At 39.5% G+C, this 20,996-nt stretch overlaps 1 protein-coding gene across 4 annotated transcripts in view; it reads left to right on the forward strand.

Annotated features, from left to right (window-relative positions):
* Window positions 1–20,996, forward strand: part of PAN3 (poly(A) specific ribonuclease subunit PAN3) — a 118,220-nt gene that overhangs the window by 42,367 nt on the left and 54,857 nt on the right. For 3 of the 4 annotated variants that reach the window (XM_074958924.1, XM_074958933.1, XM_074958949.1), the window contains exon 5: window positions 12,988–13,149. The exons of the other annotated variant lie outside the window; for it this stretch is intronic. In XM_074958924.1, the coding sequence (XP_074815025.1) occupies window positions 12,988–13,149 (162 nt within the window). The remainder of the gene's footprint in view (window positions 1–12,987; window positions 13,150–20,996) is intronic. 4 annotated transcript variants of the gene reach the window in all.

Here is a 20,996-nt window from a genome sequence, read left to right on the forward strand (position 1 = left end):
CACTCATCTGGGAATTCTCTCTATCTTTTTTCAGCTAAAAAAAATAAACTCCTCCTCTCATTTTGTTCTTTGTCATGTAAACTCATTTCTTAAACTGTAAAACTTAGTTGACTAATATGAAATTAAATAGAATTCCGTACAAAGTCTATTAAGCACTCAAAAGTGAAGTTTCAACAAGCAACCTTTGCTCTGCTGTCTTGTGCATATGTATTACAGTAGTCTTTGAGATCACATACTATACGTAAAGTAGCATTTCTTCTATAATTTAATTTTTTTCATATTTACCCTTAGTTAACTGTCATCATCGATCTGTTCCTTCTCTGTGTTGTTCCAGTTTTATGCATGTGTTCTTTTTTGAATCCACTTATACTTTTGGCCAACACCACATCCCACGGCAATGAGTTCCAAGCTTAGTTGTGAGTTGTTTCCTCTTGTTTGTATTAAGCCTACTGCCTATTACTTTTATCGGGTGACCCTAGGTTTTTATGTTGTGTGAAAGGGTAAATAACGCTTTTCTATTCACTTTTTTTCCTCACCATTCAGGATTTTATGGACCTCTGTTACTTCACCCCCACAGTTTCTTTTCTGAGCTGAGCAGCTCTAATCTTTAGTCTTTCCTTGTATGGAAGCTGTTCCATTCCCTTAGTCATCTTTGTTGCTCTTCCCTGAACCTTTTCCCGTTCCACTATATCCTTTTTGAGACAGGGCAACCACAGCTAGACACAAAATTGATTCTGTGGGTGCACCATGCATTCATAAGTGGCATTATGACATTTTCTGTATTATTTCTTTACCTTTCGTAATAATTCCTGTCATATTGTTAGCCTTTTTGACTGCTGTTGCGCGTTGAATGGAAGTTTTCAGAGAATTATCCACAGTGATTCCAAGATCTTTTTTGGTTGGTAATAGCTAATTTAGAACCCCTCGTATATCTTAACTCAGGTTAAGATAATATTAAGATTGTATTATGTTCCCAACAAACTATCAAGAATTAATAAAAATTGGTTTCCTCTTTTGCTGGGAAAAATGCAATGAAAAGGACACGCTATTACGTATGTAGTGTAATGCATTGAAACATCTTCCTTTTGGCCACTACTAAAACAGGCCTTAATTCTTCAATTTACAGCATACAGACATGGGGGACTATGTGCTTGTCACCGTTATAGGACTAGCTGCACCTCTGTTCCCATTCTTGTCTGAGTCTCCCCATCTTCCCCCTAGGTATGAGGGCTCTTGTCCTTCCCTGTCTTGGGATGGAATTTTGCAGTGCTTCCACTCTTAGATTGGGATACCCATGTATTCAACCAAGTATTACCATGCAAAGTTCACAGACCTGTGACCAGTGAGATTGACCAACTTCTTTAAATCCAAATATTTTATTCAGCGGTAGGAACAAAACTTTAGAGAAAGATTTCAAAACCGCCTACATGCATATTTAATCTCCTCTAATCTTGTGGTTCTCTGCAAGTTAAGTAAGATGTTTCTCTCTTGAGTTACAGGTAGGGAGGCCACTCATCTGGTTTTAAATTGAACAGAGAAAAAACCGGACATGGTTTTGTTCAGTATCTGACAGGGGAATGCCGTTTTGAAGAGCACACTATGCAACTCTTCTGGCCTGATCTCGCACACCTGGTGCATGCGAGATCACACTGATGGTTGCAGGGCAGCGTCTTCCCGTGCACCCCGCATGCCGACAGGGGCGGGCTCACTCCATTCCCACAACTACTGGAATGTCCAGTATTTTGAGAATGTGAGAGTGACCACCCTAATTACAGTAAAAGAACAGAACCAACTTGCATTCTTGTAAAGGCAAGGTGGATGAGGTAATATCTTCTATTCGACCAACTTCTGTTGGTGAAAGAAACAGGCTTTTGAGCTACGCAGAGCGCTTCTTCAGCATTCTTGTAGAAAGTCAACTCTCCTTCCCTCTGTGTCTCTGGCCCCAGTTACCACATTGCTCAATGTTCTATGGTACGGGGATGTGGTGTGATGTCTTCCCCAAGTCAGACAGCAAGGCTGAACCAGAAGGAGAAAAAAGTCACTTTAGGAGAATATTCCCATCCATGTTCCATTGTTCAGACAGTTAAATCCATTCAGCCTTAATGGTTTGCAGTCACTGGTCTTATGACTGTATCTAACCACGTGGGAGTGTGTTGAAACTGTCTGCTCCCCTCTGACATTCTAACACACCATCTCAGAAATCCAGTACATAAACCACATTTAGGGGTAGATCAGTATTCATTACCAAGCAACCCCACATTTGTGTCGTCACTCATTGTAATTTTCAGGATTGTGGCTACAGAGAAGACTTCAGATCATTACTGGACTAAACTTTTCTTTCAAACATGAAGTTTACATTGTGCAATTATACCATACTTTTGCAATAATAAAATGTTATTAAACAGTTATGCAATCACTTGCTTGTTTCTGTAAAGAAGGTTATTGCACAAATGTGGAAACAAGATTATCCTCCGACAGAAAGAGTTAGAATAAAGTTTTTCTTTACTGTGGAGAAACTGACTTATTCACTACAAGGCGTGTATCAAGACTGCTGTGCTATTTGGTCTCCTTTTTACAGTTTTACGGAACTCTGTTATCCAGTTTTCAGTTGTTCAGTAGAGTTCCACAGAATTGATATTTACTAATTAACAGACCTGACTTGATATTTTCTTTCTTTTTGTGTAAGTGTGGTGTGTTCTTAAATACTTTTTGCCAGCATAGCTATGTAAAAAAATAAAAATAAAAAAATCACACCTCTAACTGATATAACTGTGCTGTTAAACTTTTGAGCCTAGACTGACCTAAGAGTGCAGCAGCTTTCTCTTACTCCTTTGGAGTTTGTAAGGTCTGCAGGGACTCTTACGCTGTGCAACCAACCAACCAACACTTGCCAGCGCTGTGTTCCTGAGTTGTGAATTGAAACAAAATGCAGAATGTCCTCTTTCAGCAGCATGCACTGTTCACATTTGTAACTCAGATCAAAACCCGTTTTCATGCAGTACTCCAAAGCACATCCCTCGAATGACTGTTATTTCTGTACCAAACTGAAAGTATCAAGAATTTTTTATAATACAAGAACTGTTTTTCACTTGCCCTCAAATAACTCAACCTTTTGATCACTTTCCCAAGTCATTTTCAGCCAGTGAAAGTTTCATCTCAAAACGTGAACATTTAAGAATGTCATGAGCAAATGAAAATAGGGGTTAGCATTGAAACTTGTATGCAGTCTTAATCCTAGTGACAACATTGTAAATGTCTGCATACTCCACCTCTGTAACAGATGAGCTCTGAACTATGTGCTGAAGGTCAAGCGATTCTTCTTCTGGTTTCCCATTGAGGGCAGTTAATTCCAGAGCCTAGGGCCCATTGCTGAAAACCACTGTTTCCAGCCCTCAAAAGTTCAAATATAGGGACGATAGGCAAGAGTGCATTGATTGATTTGAATGGTGTTCGTGGAACATGAAGGGAGAGAGAGAGCTCTTAGAACTAGGATCCAAACCACATTGGCTTTTATGGATCCATATCAGCAACTTGGATTTCACCTGAAAGAGATTGGGAAACAGTGCTGTACCAAGGATGTTCCGGGCCCAGTTAAGACTCAAATATGGGCATCCCTGCCTCCCACCGTCACCTCTCCCCCCCCCCAACCCTAAAATCACCGTTACATACTCTTACAAAGTCTTCTCTAAAGCAATCCTATTAACTCATCCTAGTCTGTCCACCTTGCTTCCGAGTTCTCTCTAGAAATAATTGCCAGATTGCATACCCTTTCCTGCCCCATAGGTGTTCTTAGTGATTTAATTTTAGCTTGCTGAAATTCCTTTGATTAGTTGCCACAGTTAAAAGAAGACAGCAAGATATATGCAATGCTATTTCTGTTATGGATATTCTTATCTAAAGATCTTTTTAGAATGTAACTAAGTAGTTCAGTGGGTGCTTTTGTTTCTAAGTCATCCTTAAAGATTTACTTGCAAAAACTGGCAGAGAGCTCAGTTTCATTGTCAAAACTCTCAGGGTTTAAAACTACAAGGGTAGCTGCTTGCTAAGTTTTGAGTGTGGCTCTTCAAGTTGTCACTGCTGAGACTTTTCAGTTACTCCTCTTTTAAAAGAAAGCAAACGTTTTTCCCACTTCGTACTTGTGCAGCCTATCATCCAGTTGTGTTAATACTGTCTAAAATGGAGTTGAAAACCTTGCATTCAAAACTTTCAAGATCTAATGACCTTTCTTTTCATCCTTTGCAAGTTCATCTGGCATTACTTTCCCCTTTTGAGATAGTTTCTCTTTGACCTGTGTGGATAATCCTAATGTTTCAGCCTGTGAATCAACAGCTTCCTTACATGCAACAAACCCAGGAGACTATAATTCTGTTAAAGCATCTTGCAGGCCGCCAAGTAAACCGTTACCCGTTTTAACGTCAAGATCTGAATTCTGCAATTTTTTGCTCACAGCATTAATTTTTACCAGATGTTTTTGCTGAGATGCAGAATACTAAGAAAACAAAAACCTCTGTGTAATGTTTGTTTGCAATCTATCAACATCTAATTAAGTACTGGCATAAGATTGTTTGAAGCTTTGATCTTGTCTAGCACATTGCCTCCTACCCATGCTGATCATCTTGTGTACTTTGACATTTTAATGTTATGCTAATATGCTTTTTCTACATGTCCCAACCACTAGTAGAAATGGAAAACAGAGTATACAATCTTTGAACAATTCAAAAAAAAAAAAAAAAAAAACTTGGAACAATCATTGCAGCTGCTTCTCCAATAAGATTCAGTGAATGGGTAGCATGTGGGACGAAAGACTCGTTTGGATTTACCCACTGAATTCAGTTTTGAACAGCTTTGTGTGCTGCAGCCATTAGCTCTGTTCTCGTTGCTTTGTCCCCTTCAATCAGCTGGATCTAAACGGGGTTTTTTAGCTCTTCTAAATAACTTCCATAATATCCTCCCTAGTTTTAGTGTGGATGTCAATTAAATCTATAAAATTCGCAAGAACCTTTTGCTCTGTCTTTCAAAACCTCTGCATACATAAACACCTGAGACATTTGTACCATCAGGAGGGGTCTGAAATGCAATAAAACATAATAGAGACGTAATCAGGTTTATTAACCTTGTAAAAAATAGCCTGCCATATTTTCTTATGATCCTACTAAAATTCATTTTGAATTCAGTTTCCGTATGTCACCTTTGTGGCACAAGCTTTAATAGCTTTCACACGGTCTTGCAACACACTATCCATACCTTGCAAGCAATTCCAGTAAATGTAAAAAATTACCATTACAAGAAATTATCTAATTTCTCGCTTGAACCTCTCAAAGCTTAACATCTCTCACCTAAATACAGCAAAATATCCAAGAGATGAGAGTATTGTGCCACATGCCCTTCTGCATCTTGTAGCAGGTTTACATACCTTTTTCAATTGTGCAGTCCTTTTCCAGATGTTCTGCAAGTTCCATCCAGCAAGTGATTTGCCTCCATATATTCCTTCGGACGTTCATGTTGGCATTCTCACTTGCTATAAGGAAAAGTTTGGGTGCACAGTTTATGGTTCATAAAGGAAGATGAGGAATTTAGCTGAAAAAGCAAACAAGTAAAATGGAACAAGGAGGCAAGCATCTAACTGTACATTAATGAAGATCACTGGCAATTAACATTAGGAGTATTAGCAAAGACTCACCATTTTAATAGTTGCCTTGTTTTAAATTAACAGGATTGTTTTCTGCAAAAAAAATAGTGAACAGAATCTGTCACTTATGGCTAAGTAGCCAGATCTACCTTGTCAGAGTCAAAATTCTTCCCCACGCTTTCAATAATCGAACCAATTTCAGCATCCACATCCATAACTATTGCAATAACAAGCAACAGGCAACTTTCTGTCCCAGACTCAAACTCTAGGGCTCAACTATTCAATGCCAAGCTCTGTGCCAGAATCAGATGTTCCAGCACTCAGTGAGCCTGAGAAATCCAAATCAACATCCTCACTAGCTAAGGAAGGTCCAAAAGTGCAAGTAGCAGAAACATCCGATGATTGTTCACCAGGAACATGGGCAAACTTTTCACTTTTCAAGAAACTATGTAGACCACTTGCACTTTCCTGATCTTTTTCAATGGCCTGCTGCAGCTTGCACTTTTGAGCACCATTTTTGTGCTTGTAGGTATTCATAGTGGAAATCACTGTTGACCATAAGAATTCACCCACCAAGCTCTTTGTGAATGAATTGCTAGCATTGGAATGACTGAGTGTGTGAAAGGTCTAGCTAATATTTCTGTGAAGCTCTGAGAAATCAGGTCAAAGGTCATGTGTCTGTGAAACTCAGGGCTATAACAGGTGAAACTAAGCCAGAGCTCAGGAATGCAGATATAAGGTCAGTTGAGAGCAAGTGAAGGAAGCAGTTATAGAAAAGGCTAGGGCACCATGACAGAAGAGAAGAGTGAGAAGTTTAAAAAAAATAAAAAAAAGTGGGGGGGCTGAGGCACCTTTATGGTACCAGGTCTGATCCTCTGGAACTGATCCTTTGCACGCCTCTGCTAGGGAAGACATCCCCCTAATAGTTGGCATGCAGGACAAAGGATGGTGCATTCTATAGCAACTCTACTACTAAGTAGTGTTCAGTTATAGCTCCATGTGGAACATATTAGTTACTGGTAATGTTCATTTGAAGTGTGTGCTTGTGGTCCAGATAACAAATCATGGTTTACTGAATGAAAATAACATAGTGGTTATGGCTGTCCTGAAGAGAGGAGGAAGGAGGTGTTTTATGGATTGTGGGATAATGAGTTGTTCAGAGCACTTTTGTGTACTCTAGCAGGTTATGGGTTGTCACATTGTGTTTAATGGTCAGTTTTTAGGAGGCAACACAGGAAAAGCTAGTTCTGTCCCAGTAGACTAACAGCATGGCTCAGTATCTTCAAATTCTTCTTTGGTAGCTCTCCACCACTAATCTCTGCCTAATCTCTGTTGAGGCATAATCTGTTCCCATTCTAGTGTATGTATAAAAATAATCCTTCAAAAATATCTATGTAAAACAAAAATACATATTTGAACTACTTTCCTTGAAATACAATGCTGTCCCAAAATCTGTATTCTCTACCAACTGATAACTGTTGTGTACTGCATCTTCTCTACCCACCATAGTCAAATGTTTCTCTGACTGCATTAGACTGTAAGATCCTTGGAACAGGAAGTGTATTACATCTCTAAAATGCTGTATGCTCATCAATGATATAATAAATGCATTTCAGAAAATGAGTAAATTCTTTCCACACACAAATAAATGTTACGCTTAGATTTTCCAAAATTACCTATGGAATATGTTTCAGAGTGGTAGCCGTGTTAGTCTGTATCAGCAAAAAAAAAAAATGAGGAGTACTTGTGGCACCTTAGAGACAAACAAATTTATTTGGGCATAAGTCAGCGGCACTGCTATGGGTACCCGCATGACCTCACAGTATGCCAACATTTTTATGGCTGACTTAGAACAATGCTTCCTCAGCTCTCGCCCCCTAATGCCCCTACTCTACTTGTGCTACATTGATGACATCTTCTTCATCTGGACCCATGGAAAAGAAGCCCTTGAGAAATTCCACCATGATTTCAACAATTTCCATCCCACCATCAACCTCAGCCTGGACCAGTCCACACAAAAGATCCACTTCCTAGACATTACAGTGCTAATAAGCAATGGTCACATAAACACCACCCTATACCGGAAACCTACTGACCACTATACTTACCTACATGCCTCCAGCTTTCATTCAGACCACATTACACCATCCATTGTGTACAGCCAAGCTCTAAGATACAACCACATTTGCTCCAACCCCTCAGACAGAGACAAACACCTGCAAGATCTCTATCAAGTGTTCTTACAACTACAGTACCCACCTGCTGAAGTGAAGAAACAGATTGACAGAGCCAGAAGAATACCCTGAAGTCACCTACTCCAGACAGGCCCAATAAAGAAAGTAACAGAATGCTACTAGCCATCACCTTCAGCCCCAAACTAAAACCTCTCCAGTGCAACATCAAGGATCTACAACCTATCCTGAAGGATGATCCCTCACTCACATGTCTTGGGAGACAGGCCAGTCCTCGCTTACAGACAGCCCCCCTCTCCTCCCCAACCTGAAGCAAATACTCACCAACAGCCACACAACAAAAACACTAACCCAGGAACCTATCCTTGCAACAAAGCCCGTTGCCGACTCTGTCCACATATCTATTCAAGGGACACTATCATAGGGCCTGATCACATCAGCCACACCATCAGAGGCTCATTCACCTGCACATCTACCAAAGTGATATATACCATCATGTGCCAGCAATGCCTGGCATGTACATTGGCCAAACCGGACAGTCTCTACGCAAAAGAATAATTGGACACAAATCGGATGTCAAGAATTATAACATTCAAAAACCAGTCGGAGAACACTTCAACCTCCCTGGTCACTCAATTTCAGACCTAAAAGTCGCAATTCTCCAACAAAAAACTTCAAAAACAGACTCCAACGAGAAACTGCAGAATTGGAATTAATTTGCAAACTGGACACCATTAACTTAGGCTTGAATAAAGACTGGGAGTGGATGAGTCATTACACAAAATAAAAACTACTTCCCCATGCTAATTTCAAATACAGCAAGCAGTCCATCTAGCAGAATAAAATGGACAAGTTAATAGACTTGCTAGAGTTCTCTGGAACTCTGTATTGGATGAATGGGGAGCAAGTAACAGGCTGGCATCAGGAAACATTTCTAGAGCACATGGTGATTCAAGATTGCTCATCTGTCAGAGTGTTTTGGTGTGAAGACGTTTCTTAGTCAGAACTTTCTGATGCTTCTCAAGATTGTTTACCAAGTCAGTATTTAAATGTCAGTTGCCTTCCTAAAACGTACAGACATTATACAGATGTCAAAGTTTGCAAAAAGTCTGTTGCTGAGCAGTTCTTTACCTGATGGAGTCTTTCTTTCAGACAGTCGTCTATATATTCATCCAAGGGAATTGCCCTTACATCAAGCAGCTCTTGAGCTGTATTGGGCAGGTTAAATCATACTTCATAGGATGTCATAGCTTCAGAGAAGACATTATCAAGGTGACTTGTTTTCCTAGAAGCTTATGAGTGGCTGCTTTGTCCTTGCCTTCGATCCAAGGCATAATCTGCTACCTGTGGTAGCAAACAAAATTAGAGAGCAAGAATATGGCAATCTTGGTTTTCCTGTCCTGACTACTCAGTAGATTTACTAACCTTACAAGCTCTCCCTACAGAAATTCCTTTCTTCCAGTTTCCTGTAGACTCGGCTATACATCCTGACCTGGATGTGCTTTCATTGATGGAATAGTTTGAGGGTGAACTTGGGGTATTTAGATGTGAGTTACTCAAAACTTGTATCCAGTCTTTTTATTAAAATGTTGACAGGGCTTTTATGTCTGTCTTGCATTGCAGAAGTTTGGGTTCTTGGGTTAAAAAAAAATTTGAGTGACTCAGGCATGTCTGTATGGCGTGGCAAGCCAGAGTGAATTTACCACACATCATCTTGCTGCATGCTGACTCTGTGGACACTGCTAAACTGCAGTGAATGTCTAAGGTCTAGTCCACTGTCCAGGACTTCTACTGTGCTGTTGAAGTGCCTATATGGTGAATTATTGCACAGCAAGCTGGTGCGCTGTAGATTCAGACCCTGGCTTGCCATGCAGTAACTCACCATGTAGACAAGCTCTAAGTCAGTTTTGAAAATTGGATATAGGCCGGTGGTTCTCAAACTTTTGTGTTGGTGACCCCTTTCACATAGCAAGCCTCTGAGTGCGACCCTCCTTATAAATTAAAAACACTTTATATATATATATATATATATAAACGCCATTATAAATGCTGGATACAAAGCAGGGTTTGGGGTGGAGGCTGACAGCTTGTGACCCCTCATAATAACCTCGTGACCCCCTGAGGGGTCCCGACCCCCAGTTTGAGAACCCCTGATGTAGGCTGTTAAATCACTTGGGCGCTTTTGAAAATCTTATCTCTAGTGCAAGATCTAAGTTTTATTACATGCAGATGTCTTTTAATTCCTGAGCCTTGTTAGGAAGGCTATGAATTAGGGGGATCTTATCAGTCCAGACTGGATTCTATGTTGCTTGTAGCATACAGCTGGCCTGTGTGTGTGTGTGTGTTTTTGGTTGTGACCCCTCATAAAACCTGGATTCCGTTTCAGTGTAGTGCTCTGGAATCTGAATCTAGTTGTAAAGGAAACAGCGTTCCTCTGGTTTAACTGCTTGGCTCAGTTTCTCTTTTGTTTGTTTTCCTTTTCAAAATATTTATATTTATAGATCTCCTTTCATTTTGAAGGATCCATAAGCCTTTCATAAATATATGTGAGCTTCAACACTGAGGAGAGTGGATGGTTGGGACATAGTACTTGATATAGCAGTGAAGGCCGAGGTGCTAGATTGGTCAAGGACATCGAGACAAACCCATCATGAAAAATACAGTAAAATTTTCAATATTTATGCAGAGAAAAGACCTATTTTGTCTCACCCAAAAGATCCTGTATTGAGTATACCTTACCAGAAATTCAGACACATTGCTCTTTCCAGTCTTCCAAATGGACAACTGTTCATTAGCATTACTGTAATGCACTCATACTCAAAATGTGGGGAGACTGTTGTCCTGTCATCACGCAGTTTATATATTTCCATTTAGAGACATTGCAGAAGCCACTTGCTCTCCTTTTGTACGTCAAGGATTCAAATTACTTGATCTTTAAGCAGTGTTATATCTTTATAACTTGAAGGTCAAAGTTGGGATCCTTCATCTTCTACTCTTAGTTAACTTGAACTATTTTTCTCAGAAGCAAGAATGTGAGGAGGCCAAATCCTGGAATTATTATTCAAGCAAAATGCCAACTGAATTCTGTAGGTATTTAGACTGGCTAAAAGTGTGACTCATAGGTTGTCAGGTGAACCCCCCCATAAACAGAGGCTCCTTTTGCAGCCTTCTGTGATAGTCTGGTTAAACTCATCTTACAGTGTTGGTGGCTTTGCATGAACAGGGGGAATCTCCTTCAGTGAAGTTCTCATTTTGTCTAGCAAGGAACAATCTTTACTATGCATGTCCAATTGTAAGCCGTTCAGTTTCCTAGAGAGACTAGTTACGTAGGTTTCTGCATGAAGGGGAGTAAGTTTTTAGTTTATCTCCCTCTATACAGGATCACAGTAAAACCTCCCTACATTTGCCAGTTGATACCTATTTCAGTAGATACCCCAAAAGGAAGACTTTTTATGAATAAGGATAAACTCTTTCCATGGGTTTTAAGAGTTCATATTACAAGTATAGAAGGAAGTAACAAAGGGAACCCAGGAGAGTTGATCCATATCCGTGCCGTATCTCCTATCTGTGAAGTCATTACACGGGACCATGTATAACAGACATGCTGGTCTGATTCCGGACAGTTGCATATTTCTTCGTGTAACAAGTATATAAGAACGATTTGGGTATTTTAATGCAGAATGACTCTTGCTACAAGCCTGCTTTAGAGAGGAGACTATTGAAAAGTTTACATCCTTCATTCTGTGTGGGTAAAATACTCTAAAATAGATTAGCTGCTCTTTCCCTCCCTTTCATTGTCATGAGGATTTTACCATAGCAGAACATCCTTTGATCATTTTGGAAGTTTAAAGCAGGTTCTTATCAAAATCCTAGACTTCTAACATTCTTCACATTCAGGCGACAACCTATTACCCAAACTAGAAGTCTTCTGAAAGCCGTTTTAGAACTGTTCAGTGACCAGTGTGAGATTTAAGTAATTGGTGGTCTCAATCCAGATCCTAGTGGCCAAGCAGCACATTAAATTTCCACACCTATGAGTACGGGTCTTAGTCCCCAGCTGATTGGTAGCAGCAGTAAAGAAGCCATGTTCTAAGTAAGTCTAAACTCTGAACTGTGTCCCTGCTGGTATTTGCTCTCTAGGTTAGGATACATTGATATGACGACATGGGGAAGTTTGCAGTGCCCTTGTGCTTTGCCTGTTTTTTTGGGTAAAGGGTTTCAGTTTCCAGAGCTCTTTTCGTAAAAATTCAATGAAATGCTTTAAAGTCCATCTACCGGTTTTCATAATCAGGGCACTAGGGTTGTCTCTGTTGTTGAGTCACAACCACCTTTTGCATGTTTGCTTTTTTTAAAAAGCGTGGTTTGCTTTCGTGAGTGACTGGAGTCCATTTCACATATTCTTCCATTATTGTATTTCACGTCTGTCTTCATCTAGGAAGACAGTTGGAATTAGTCTTCTGAATATTAATTTGGACCGGTGGAATACCTTTTGTCTAGTTCCATGAGTTCTGTTGTAAATGGCTTCAAAACTGTCTTATGTTTTGAAATTTCCTTTAAGGCCCCATTCTTTTTTTCTTTCAAGAAAGAGCTGTGGCAGCCTTGAACGTAAATATTTGTTTTGCCTTTGAATGTTTTTTCATTAAGCTGATTTCCTGTTGCTTGATGGATGCCTTTGACTCTTCCCAAGGAAAGTGTCGGAGTTCAGTATCATGATGTGGTTGAAGGTATGTGCTAGAGAGGAATATAGGTTGGAAGGTACCATGGGTCTCTGTCTAAAACCTCTGCACTTGTTCTGCCACAACAGTGTCTGCTTTGTGCGATAAAAACAGGGAAGTGTCAATGGAAGAGTTTTGCAAAACATAATTTTTCATTTTTATGAAATTCACCAAACTGTATGCACAGACTTAAGTGGCTGACTTCTGTTGCAATGGTTTGCTTACAAATACTCTACCTCTGCCTTAGTTGTTTTCCTTTCCTTTCCAAGGCATTGTTAGTTAGAGCCTCATAGTCGGGATTGAAGGGAAACAGTCTCAGATAAATTTTACTTGCAAATTGTTTCCTATTCCACCAATCCAGAGATCATCCTGAGATGTTCTACCTATTTTAGCTTAGTTCTAGACTGAGGGATGTTAGGAGTGGCCTGGTTTCTCTCCTTCTTTTTCGTAGCCAAGGAAGTATCGACTGGGGATGCTGGAGGAGAGGATAGTTCCGGTGGGATCAAAGGCACGAAAATCAAAGAACGCTATTGGCTGTCTGGCTGACAGGTGTAAAACAGGAGTACCCATCAATATGGTTTGGTGGAACAGAGTCACAGAAAACAATTTTCAGGTAAAATTACTTTTTACTAGTCACTTTTCAGTATCTCGGATGCTTTATTTTACATTTTTAAAAAAATGTTAGAAGCAGTTACTCAAAGCAGGGGTTGAAATTGGGCCAGAAGCTCAAACAATAAAATAAGTGTAGTAGCCCCCAGGACAAGTGCTCTCTGGCATTTTATTGTCTGTCCCCACTCCCATTCAGAGGTTTTGTTTTGTTTTGTTTGTTTACTGTTCTAATTTGTGGAGGAGATAAGACTTGCATTCTTTCTAACCTATTAAAATAAGACACCATACTTTACATTCCTGAGTGAGGTACATTTCTGATGGAAAAAGTTTAGTTATATCCATCGCAAACATCTAATATTGTAGGCTTTTTTGCATTGAATATTAAAGTAGAAAAGTTAAATGCACAAAAATCAGAAAACTTCACAATTTAACTTTGCTATTTGAACCTTCTAAATTTCCTGGCTGTCTTGTGCATTTAAATTGTCAAATTCAACATTGTATTAATAGTTCCTCCTCTTCTTCTTCCCCCCCCATCCCCCCGAATTACCATCAACTCAGTTTTTAAGAGAGGAGAGATTGTGCAGTGTTGAAGGTTATGATTATTCTTGTCTGGAAAGAATTCATTTCAATGGGCATTTGAACTAAAGGCTTGTATAAACTTGATAAAGTTATAACTGAAAAGAGGTACTTAGAATGGAATGGTCATATTAACCTTAACTATTGTGTTGTAACTAGAGTTACCACCTTGTTGGTATTTGACCAGCCTGGCTTTTTTTATGGATTTGCCAGTAAAATAATTTAATCTGACAGTTTTTTTAATGTAGAACTAAAGATTTCCATTATTATCACAATACACTAGGATATCTAATGTTAAAAGTTTCTGTGTCCAGCTAAAAATGCTGCAGTGTTCCCACTTACACAGTTTAAGTAAGAAAATGATGGTATCATTATCTTATCTGTGTGTTATCTCGCTAGATACTCAAGTTGCTCTTGAAGAGGCGAGTGTTACTGAGTTGCCTTGTGGTTGTGGAGGGGGAGGGGTGCCATTTTTTTGTATTTCAGAGGTGGTAACCCTAGGTGTAATTCCTATTGCTTAAAAGTTCCGTAACACTTGCGATTAATGTTTGCTCTGAGAACAGTCTTCTACCTCACAGCAGTGTTTAGGTATTATTTTCCTATTTGAGTTAGAAAGTTAAATGTTAAATGACTTGCTTAAGGCATGCAGTGAATCAGTGGTAGAGCTGGAATTAGAACTCTGAAGCTCTCAGGCTTTTGTTCAATATATCACTCTGTTTTGTGACTCATAGGGGCACAAACCTCACATAATTCACTAGGGGCCACCTGCTAGGTGAGAGGAAGAGGGGGAATGGCAGAATTCCCATCTCCAAACTCAACAGGGAAAGGCAAGGAAGGAGTTGCCCGCTCTTTCTCCCTCCTGCTCCTGCAGTTGCCACCTCTTCTCCTTTTCCATTGTAATTTAGTTTGGGATTTTCATCTGGTCCATTTGCCCAGCTCTAGAGTAAGAAAGCTAGAAATGCTATGGGGGAGGCAGTGGACTAGAAACCTAAATATTCAGGCCTCCTCCTTGCCACCCTTCTCTTCTAAGTTTTTCCCTCCTGAATTGTAAAGGAGTGAGGTTCTTTGGTCCTAGTAGTGCCCCCAGGTCTTTGAGTTTAAATTGGCAATAGGCTGGGACTGCAGTGTGGGTCAAGGGGCTTGGAAGGGCAGAGGAACAGTATCCCATAAATCCAAGTTCCTTACTACACATAGCCAGGGCCAGTGCAACAGTCGGTTATTAACGTGGCACATAAGACGTGAGGCTGTGTATTCTACAATGTGCTTTCCTGCTTGAAGATACTTTCTTTGAGAGAGAGAAAGAGCGAGAGCACTCTTTGTGGATGACAAAGGGAAGACTATTCCAGGTGTAGAGGGCAGAATACATGAATCAGAGCAGGAAGATGAGACAAAAGGAGTTGTATGGTGAAAAGCATAGGGAAGGAAAGAGAAAAATGGAGAGATGAGCAGAGACTGTAGGTGAGAGCAAAATTGTATAGGGCCTTCTAGATTGTCATAAATATAAAGGGAAGGGTAAACCCCTTTGAAATCCCTCCTGGCCAGAGGAAAAACTCTTCTCACCTGTAAAGGGTTAAGAAGCTAAAAGTAACCTCGCTGGCACCTGACCAAAATGACCAATGAGGAGACAAGATACTTTCAAAAGCTGGGAGGAGGGAGAGAAACAAACGGTCGGTCTGTCTGTCTGTCTATGTTTTTCTGCCGGGGATAGACCAGGAATGGAGTCTTAGAACTTTTAGTAAGTAATCTAGCTAGGTATGTGTTAGATTATGTTTTCTTTAAATGGCTGAGAAAAGAATTGTGCTGAATAGAATAACTATTTGTCTGTGTATCTTTTTTGTAACTTAAGGTTTTGCCTAGAGGGGTTCTCTATGTTTTGAATCTAATTACCCTGTAAGGTATCTACCATCCTGATTTTACAGAGGTGATTTCTTTACTTCTATTTACTTCTATTTCTATTAAAAGTCTTCTTGTAAGAAAACTGAATGCTTTTTCATTGTTCTCAGATCCAAGGGTTTGGGTCTGTGGTCACCTATGCAAATTGGTGAGGCTTTTTATCCAACATTTCCCAGGAAAGGGAGGGTACAAGTGTTGGGAGGATTGTTCGTTGTTCTTAAGATCTAAGGGTCTGGATCTGTAGTCACCTCGGCAGATTGGTGAGGCTTTTTTTACTAAACCTTGTCCAGGAAGTGGGGTGCAAGGTTTTGGGAAGTATTTTGGGGGGAAAGACGTTTCCAAACAGCTCTTCCCCAGTAACCAGTATTTGTTTGGTGGTGGTAGCGGCCAATCCAAGGACAAAGGGTGGAATATTTTGTACCTTGGGGAAGTTTTGACCTAAGCTGGTAAAAATAAGCTTAGGAGGTTTTTCATGCAGGTCCCCACATCTGTACCCTAGCATTCAGAGTGGGGAAGGAACCTTGACATAGGTGGAGAATGAAAAGCTGAATTTCAGCTTTGGTTGAATTCTATAACAAGATTGTTCCTTATGTATGTTGAAGCTCTAGTGGGTTTTTGTGAGGGTGACTTTGAAAGTACCGATATTAAACTTTTCTGTTTTCACACGGGGGGGGGGGGAGAGAATTATTCTTAAAAAAATAGAAACTAACTGTTAAATCACAAATAGGCAATAGTAATTGGCAAGTTTGGTTCCTGAAATTACCTTTAAATTAACATGTTGAAACTGAGATTTCAAGTTGACTGTGTCCTCATTCAGCATGTCCATAATCCACAAATAAGGTTGATGCCTTACCAACATTTTGAAGATATGTAGTTCAGAAATAGCTTTTCTGGTCTGAAAATAGTGTAGGATGATTAAACAGTAGTGACTAGGGAGGGCATTTAGTGGTTACTGGAGGTGTTGAAAGCCTATGCTGAAGCTAAAGTTCTTATCTTAGCCTCTTAACTCCCTGGAAGAACTCAGCCTCAAGTCATAATTGCTAATATAATTTATGAAAATATAATATACCGTTAAGGTGACTTGTACATTCGAATGGACATAGGGGTTTATTTGCAGGTTTTTTTTAGCTGTTGAAGATCTATAACTAATACAAACCAGGATTCCAGCTTAACATTCCAATAACTTTTCATTTTGGTATTCTTAAAGTTCACATACTCATTTGAATGTACAGCCATTGAAATACCTGATTCGGATTGTGGAAACAGGATTAAATTTATTTGAAAGGTGCAACATAAGTGCTATCTTTAATATGTTGCTATGGTCAGAAAAGCAGCTGAAAGAGGACAGAAACTATTTAATATGGTCATGAATACACAAGGGTCGGATCAATTTTATGTTAGTGGCAGTAAGCTTATGCTACTTCTTACAGCTGTAAGCATTGCACAGTCAACACTGTTGTGCAGAAAGTGAGTTGGATTCTATTCAATTTTGTGCTTCAAAAGGTTACTAAATTCCTTTTCAGGACTAAATTCTACCCTCAGTTACAAAACATCCATGGCTACTTCAGTTCTGTCCCTTGTGTGTATGCAGAAAGTAGGGTGTATTATTACATGATCACACAACACGCATGCAGTAATATGAAATACTGTGTAAAATGGTAAGAAAAGGTTCAGTTTAAACATACAGCTCAACATATTTGTAACTGTTTTTTTGGGGGGAGGAGCAATACTATAATTCATGGTAAGAGTGATCTGCAGAAGAAATGGGTAGAGTTCATTTAATTTAGGAGAGATGTGTTGATTCTTTCTATTAAACAACCTAAACAGGCATTCTGCACAAATGGGGTGATGGGGAGAGGTTTGTTTTTAACGTCCCTTGCAACCTCCAGTCTCAGGCTGGCTGCTCTGACGTTCCAGAGTGTTTAATTCTCAGATGTCATAATTATCAAAAAACTCAAATGGAACAGCAAGCACCTGCATAGGGACTTGGGTAAGTGAGGTTCATTATTGGGTGCACCTGTCTGTTTTTAAAGATTACTTGGAATATAAAAACAATTTTGAAAAGCGTGCCATAAAGGGAGATAACTGCCCCGAATAGCATGGGTACAGTGTAATGGAGTTCTTTCCGAACTGTGACCTTAAAGGATTATTCAATTTGGGATGTTTGAACAGATCAGCATGAATTTGGAGGTGGTGGGTAGGAGGAGTAGTAGTAATAATAAAAAAGATCAAAAAGGCTTTACTTCAGATTTTTAACATGGTAAGTACATTCGACCGCATACTTCTGAAATAAATGGAATCTATTTCTGCTTTGATCTGATAGGATTTGTGCATGGAGCTAATATAACCATGCAGTACACCAGCCACAGCCTTTTAAAGGCACAACCTATATTTCTACAGCTGTTTTTACTATGCATACAGGAGACAAATTTGTCAAAGTATTCCTTTTGAACAATGTAGTTTTTTACTACCTGCTGCAATAGATTTGATTTAAATTAAATGTTGTCTCCCTTCTGGCCTGGTGCAGTAGGCTGTAACTGACTTCTTGGTGCAGAAAGTGAGGTGGTAGCACCAGAATGTTCTCATGTTCACACCCCACCATGCTATATTTATCAGTCTGCTAGGGGGGAAATCTATAGTGTTCATTAACGACAACATATGTGTACATTTTACATTCAGTTAAGTTTCTGTTGAACACTGTTTCTATGTCCCCACTTTAGACTTTTGAAACTGGCCTTTGTCATAGAAAATCTGGCACACATAAAATCCTCATTTATTGTCTGAACTATTTTACAGCTAGTCAGAATAAAGCATTAGAAAATACACAGTTGGGAACTATTCTGCACTAGCAGGGGGATGGACAATATGAGAAGAATGGTCTTGAGGATAAGACATTGGCCAGGAGCTCTGGATTCAGTTTTCTGCTCTGCCACCTATTGGACAAGTCACTTAAATGGTGGTATTGGCTTACTTTTAGTGCTTGATTGAAATTTCAGAACTACAGCCAGTACTTCATGGGTTTTGTTTTTTTTTTAAAAGTCACACTGTTCCATTACTTTATCCATACTCTTTGAGCAGCAGACATCCCCTGTAGATGATCATAATGGTCCCTTCAGGCCTTAAAGTCTGAGTCTGTTAGGTTCTCCAAATATATTCAGTAAGTGGCTTTGTGAATCTTTTCTTCTACCTTCCTGTCACGGTTCAGGGAAACTGCATCTGCATGCCCTCTACCCCTGCTTCCCCCTCCTCCCTGGTCCATTAAGGGCACCCACTGTAGACTCCTGGCTCCTCAGCCATCACCTCTCCTGTGCAGAGACTCACTTCTGTTTCCCTCCTGACCCAGGGGATCTTTTCAGGGATTGGTTCTTGGCCATACATTATTTAATACTTTTATCAATGCCTGGAAGAAAACACAAAATCGTTACTGATAACATTTGCTGATTACACAAAAATTGGTGGAGTGGTAAATAATGAGGAAGAGTTCACTGTTTCAGAGTGATCTGGATTGTTTGGTAAGCTGGGCATAAGCAAATGTGTGTTTTAATACAGCTAAATGGAAAAGTATACATCTAGGAACAAAGAATATAGGCCTTGCTTATGAAGTGGGGGACTATATCCTGGGAAGTAGTTACTCTGAAAAAGATTTGGTGGTGGAGGTGGATAAGCAGCTGAAAATGAGCTCCCAGTGTGACTCTGTGGCCGAAAGAGCTAATTTGATCCTATGATATAAACAGTAGAATCTTGAGTAGGAGAAGAGACGTTATTTTACCTCTTTTCAGCACTGGTGCAACTTTTGGTTTAGTACTGTGTCCAGTTCTGGTGCCCAAAATTGAAGAAGGATGTTGAGAAACTGGAGGAAGTTCAGAGAAGAGTCACGATAATGAGTAAAGGATTAGAAAACATGCCTTATAATGATAGACTTTCGTTTAACAAAGAGAAGGTTAAGGGATGACTTGATTTACAGTCTGTAGGTATCTACATGGAAAACAAATATTTAATAGTGGGCTCTTCCATCTAGCAGAGAAAAGTATAACAGAACCCAGTGGCTGGAAGTTGAAGCTAAACAAATTCAGACTAGAAATAGGCATACATTTTTAACGGTGAGAGTTTTATCCAAAAGGCCTTCCTTTTTCTGTTGGTTTGTGGAGAATCCAGTTTGACCTAATATGTGAGCTGCCCCAGAGGTGATAATTCTCTGAGGCAGGGCTACAACCTGACTGGTTTGCCTTAATCAGCATCCACTATTTTTAGTTCCTGGGGGAGCTGTGGTAGCCCTTCCCCTGGGAGTACAACACAATCCTACATATAAACCCTTTGTTTAAAACAATGGACCCCAAATATACTTGAACTTAATTCAGTAAGGTTTCCCAAGGATATGTAGGAAATTGCCGTTGTCACGCTGCTCTTTCTTGCTTCTAGGTTACTCTTACTCTGATTAACTAGTAATTTTAGCCCCAATTTTTGAGTTTGTTTAATCTGAGGCAAAGCGTTACTGAAATAATATGCTTTACAAACCACTGCCTTAATCTTGTGGATGCAAGATAGCATCTTTAATTACCTTCTTCTTTACAACATTGTCCTCTCTTCTGATTATAGGTTTTGTTTTGTTTTTTAATGATTATCAAAAAAAACTAGGTGTTTAGAAGCTGGTAAAATTCCTTGTGCTACTATTTCTAAATTTAAAAACTTTAAACTTGCAAGAGAGAAGCTAGCAGTAAAGAGCTCCCCCTTCTCCCAATAGGTTTCTTAATGTGCTGGTGGTGTAGATAAGTAGCTGAACATGAGCTCTGTGTGCCTCTGCTTACACAACTCTTATAGGAAATTCAGAACCTATTAAAATTTTTCAAAAAAGTATCTCAGAAATGTGGTTAGGAAATACCTCTTTCTTTCTGAACATGGTAACGCCAAATACGTGTTGGTTACTCACGATCTAAAGGATGTTATTCAATCAAACTTCTGTCAGAAAACTTGGTAAAATTCCACTCAGAAAACAGTAAAAATGACTTTGTGAGTTTCTGTATTGTGTGTTAGAGATTTTCATGTCAAATATGTTGAATTGCTGATCCTGCACCCTCTACCAGGATTCAGAGGGTCAAACTGGGTTCTTTGTGGTTTTGCACATGACCACCAAAAAAAAGGACACTGCTTTCTGTGGAGTATCATAAGTGTAACAGATTGGAATGAAGTAAATTTTCTTTGTGTCTAAGAAAGAAAGTCTCCCCTCACTTTCAGTTAGGAAAAGACTTAAACAAAAGTGCAACAAGCGTGTCTTAAACCAAAATAAATGTTTTCTGCCTTTTTCAGCAGTTTAAATGGTTCTAAAAATCACACCTTAAATTAAACCATTGCAATTTCCACATGTAGTCAAGGGTGAAGTGTCCC

This window comes from Natator depressus, chromosome 1 (assembly GCF_965152275.1).
Source record: "Natator depressus isolate rNatDep1 chromosome 1, rNatDep2.hap1, whole genome shotgun sequence".
Classification (NCBI taxonomy): Eukaryota; Metazoa; Chordata; order Testudines; family Cheloniidae; genus Natator; species Natator depressus.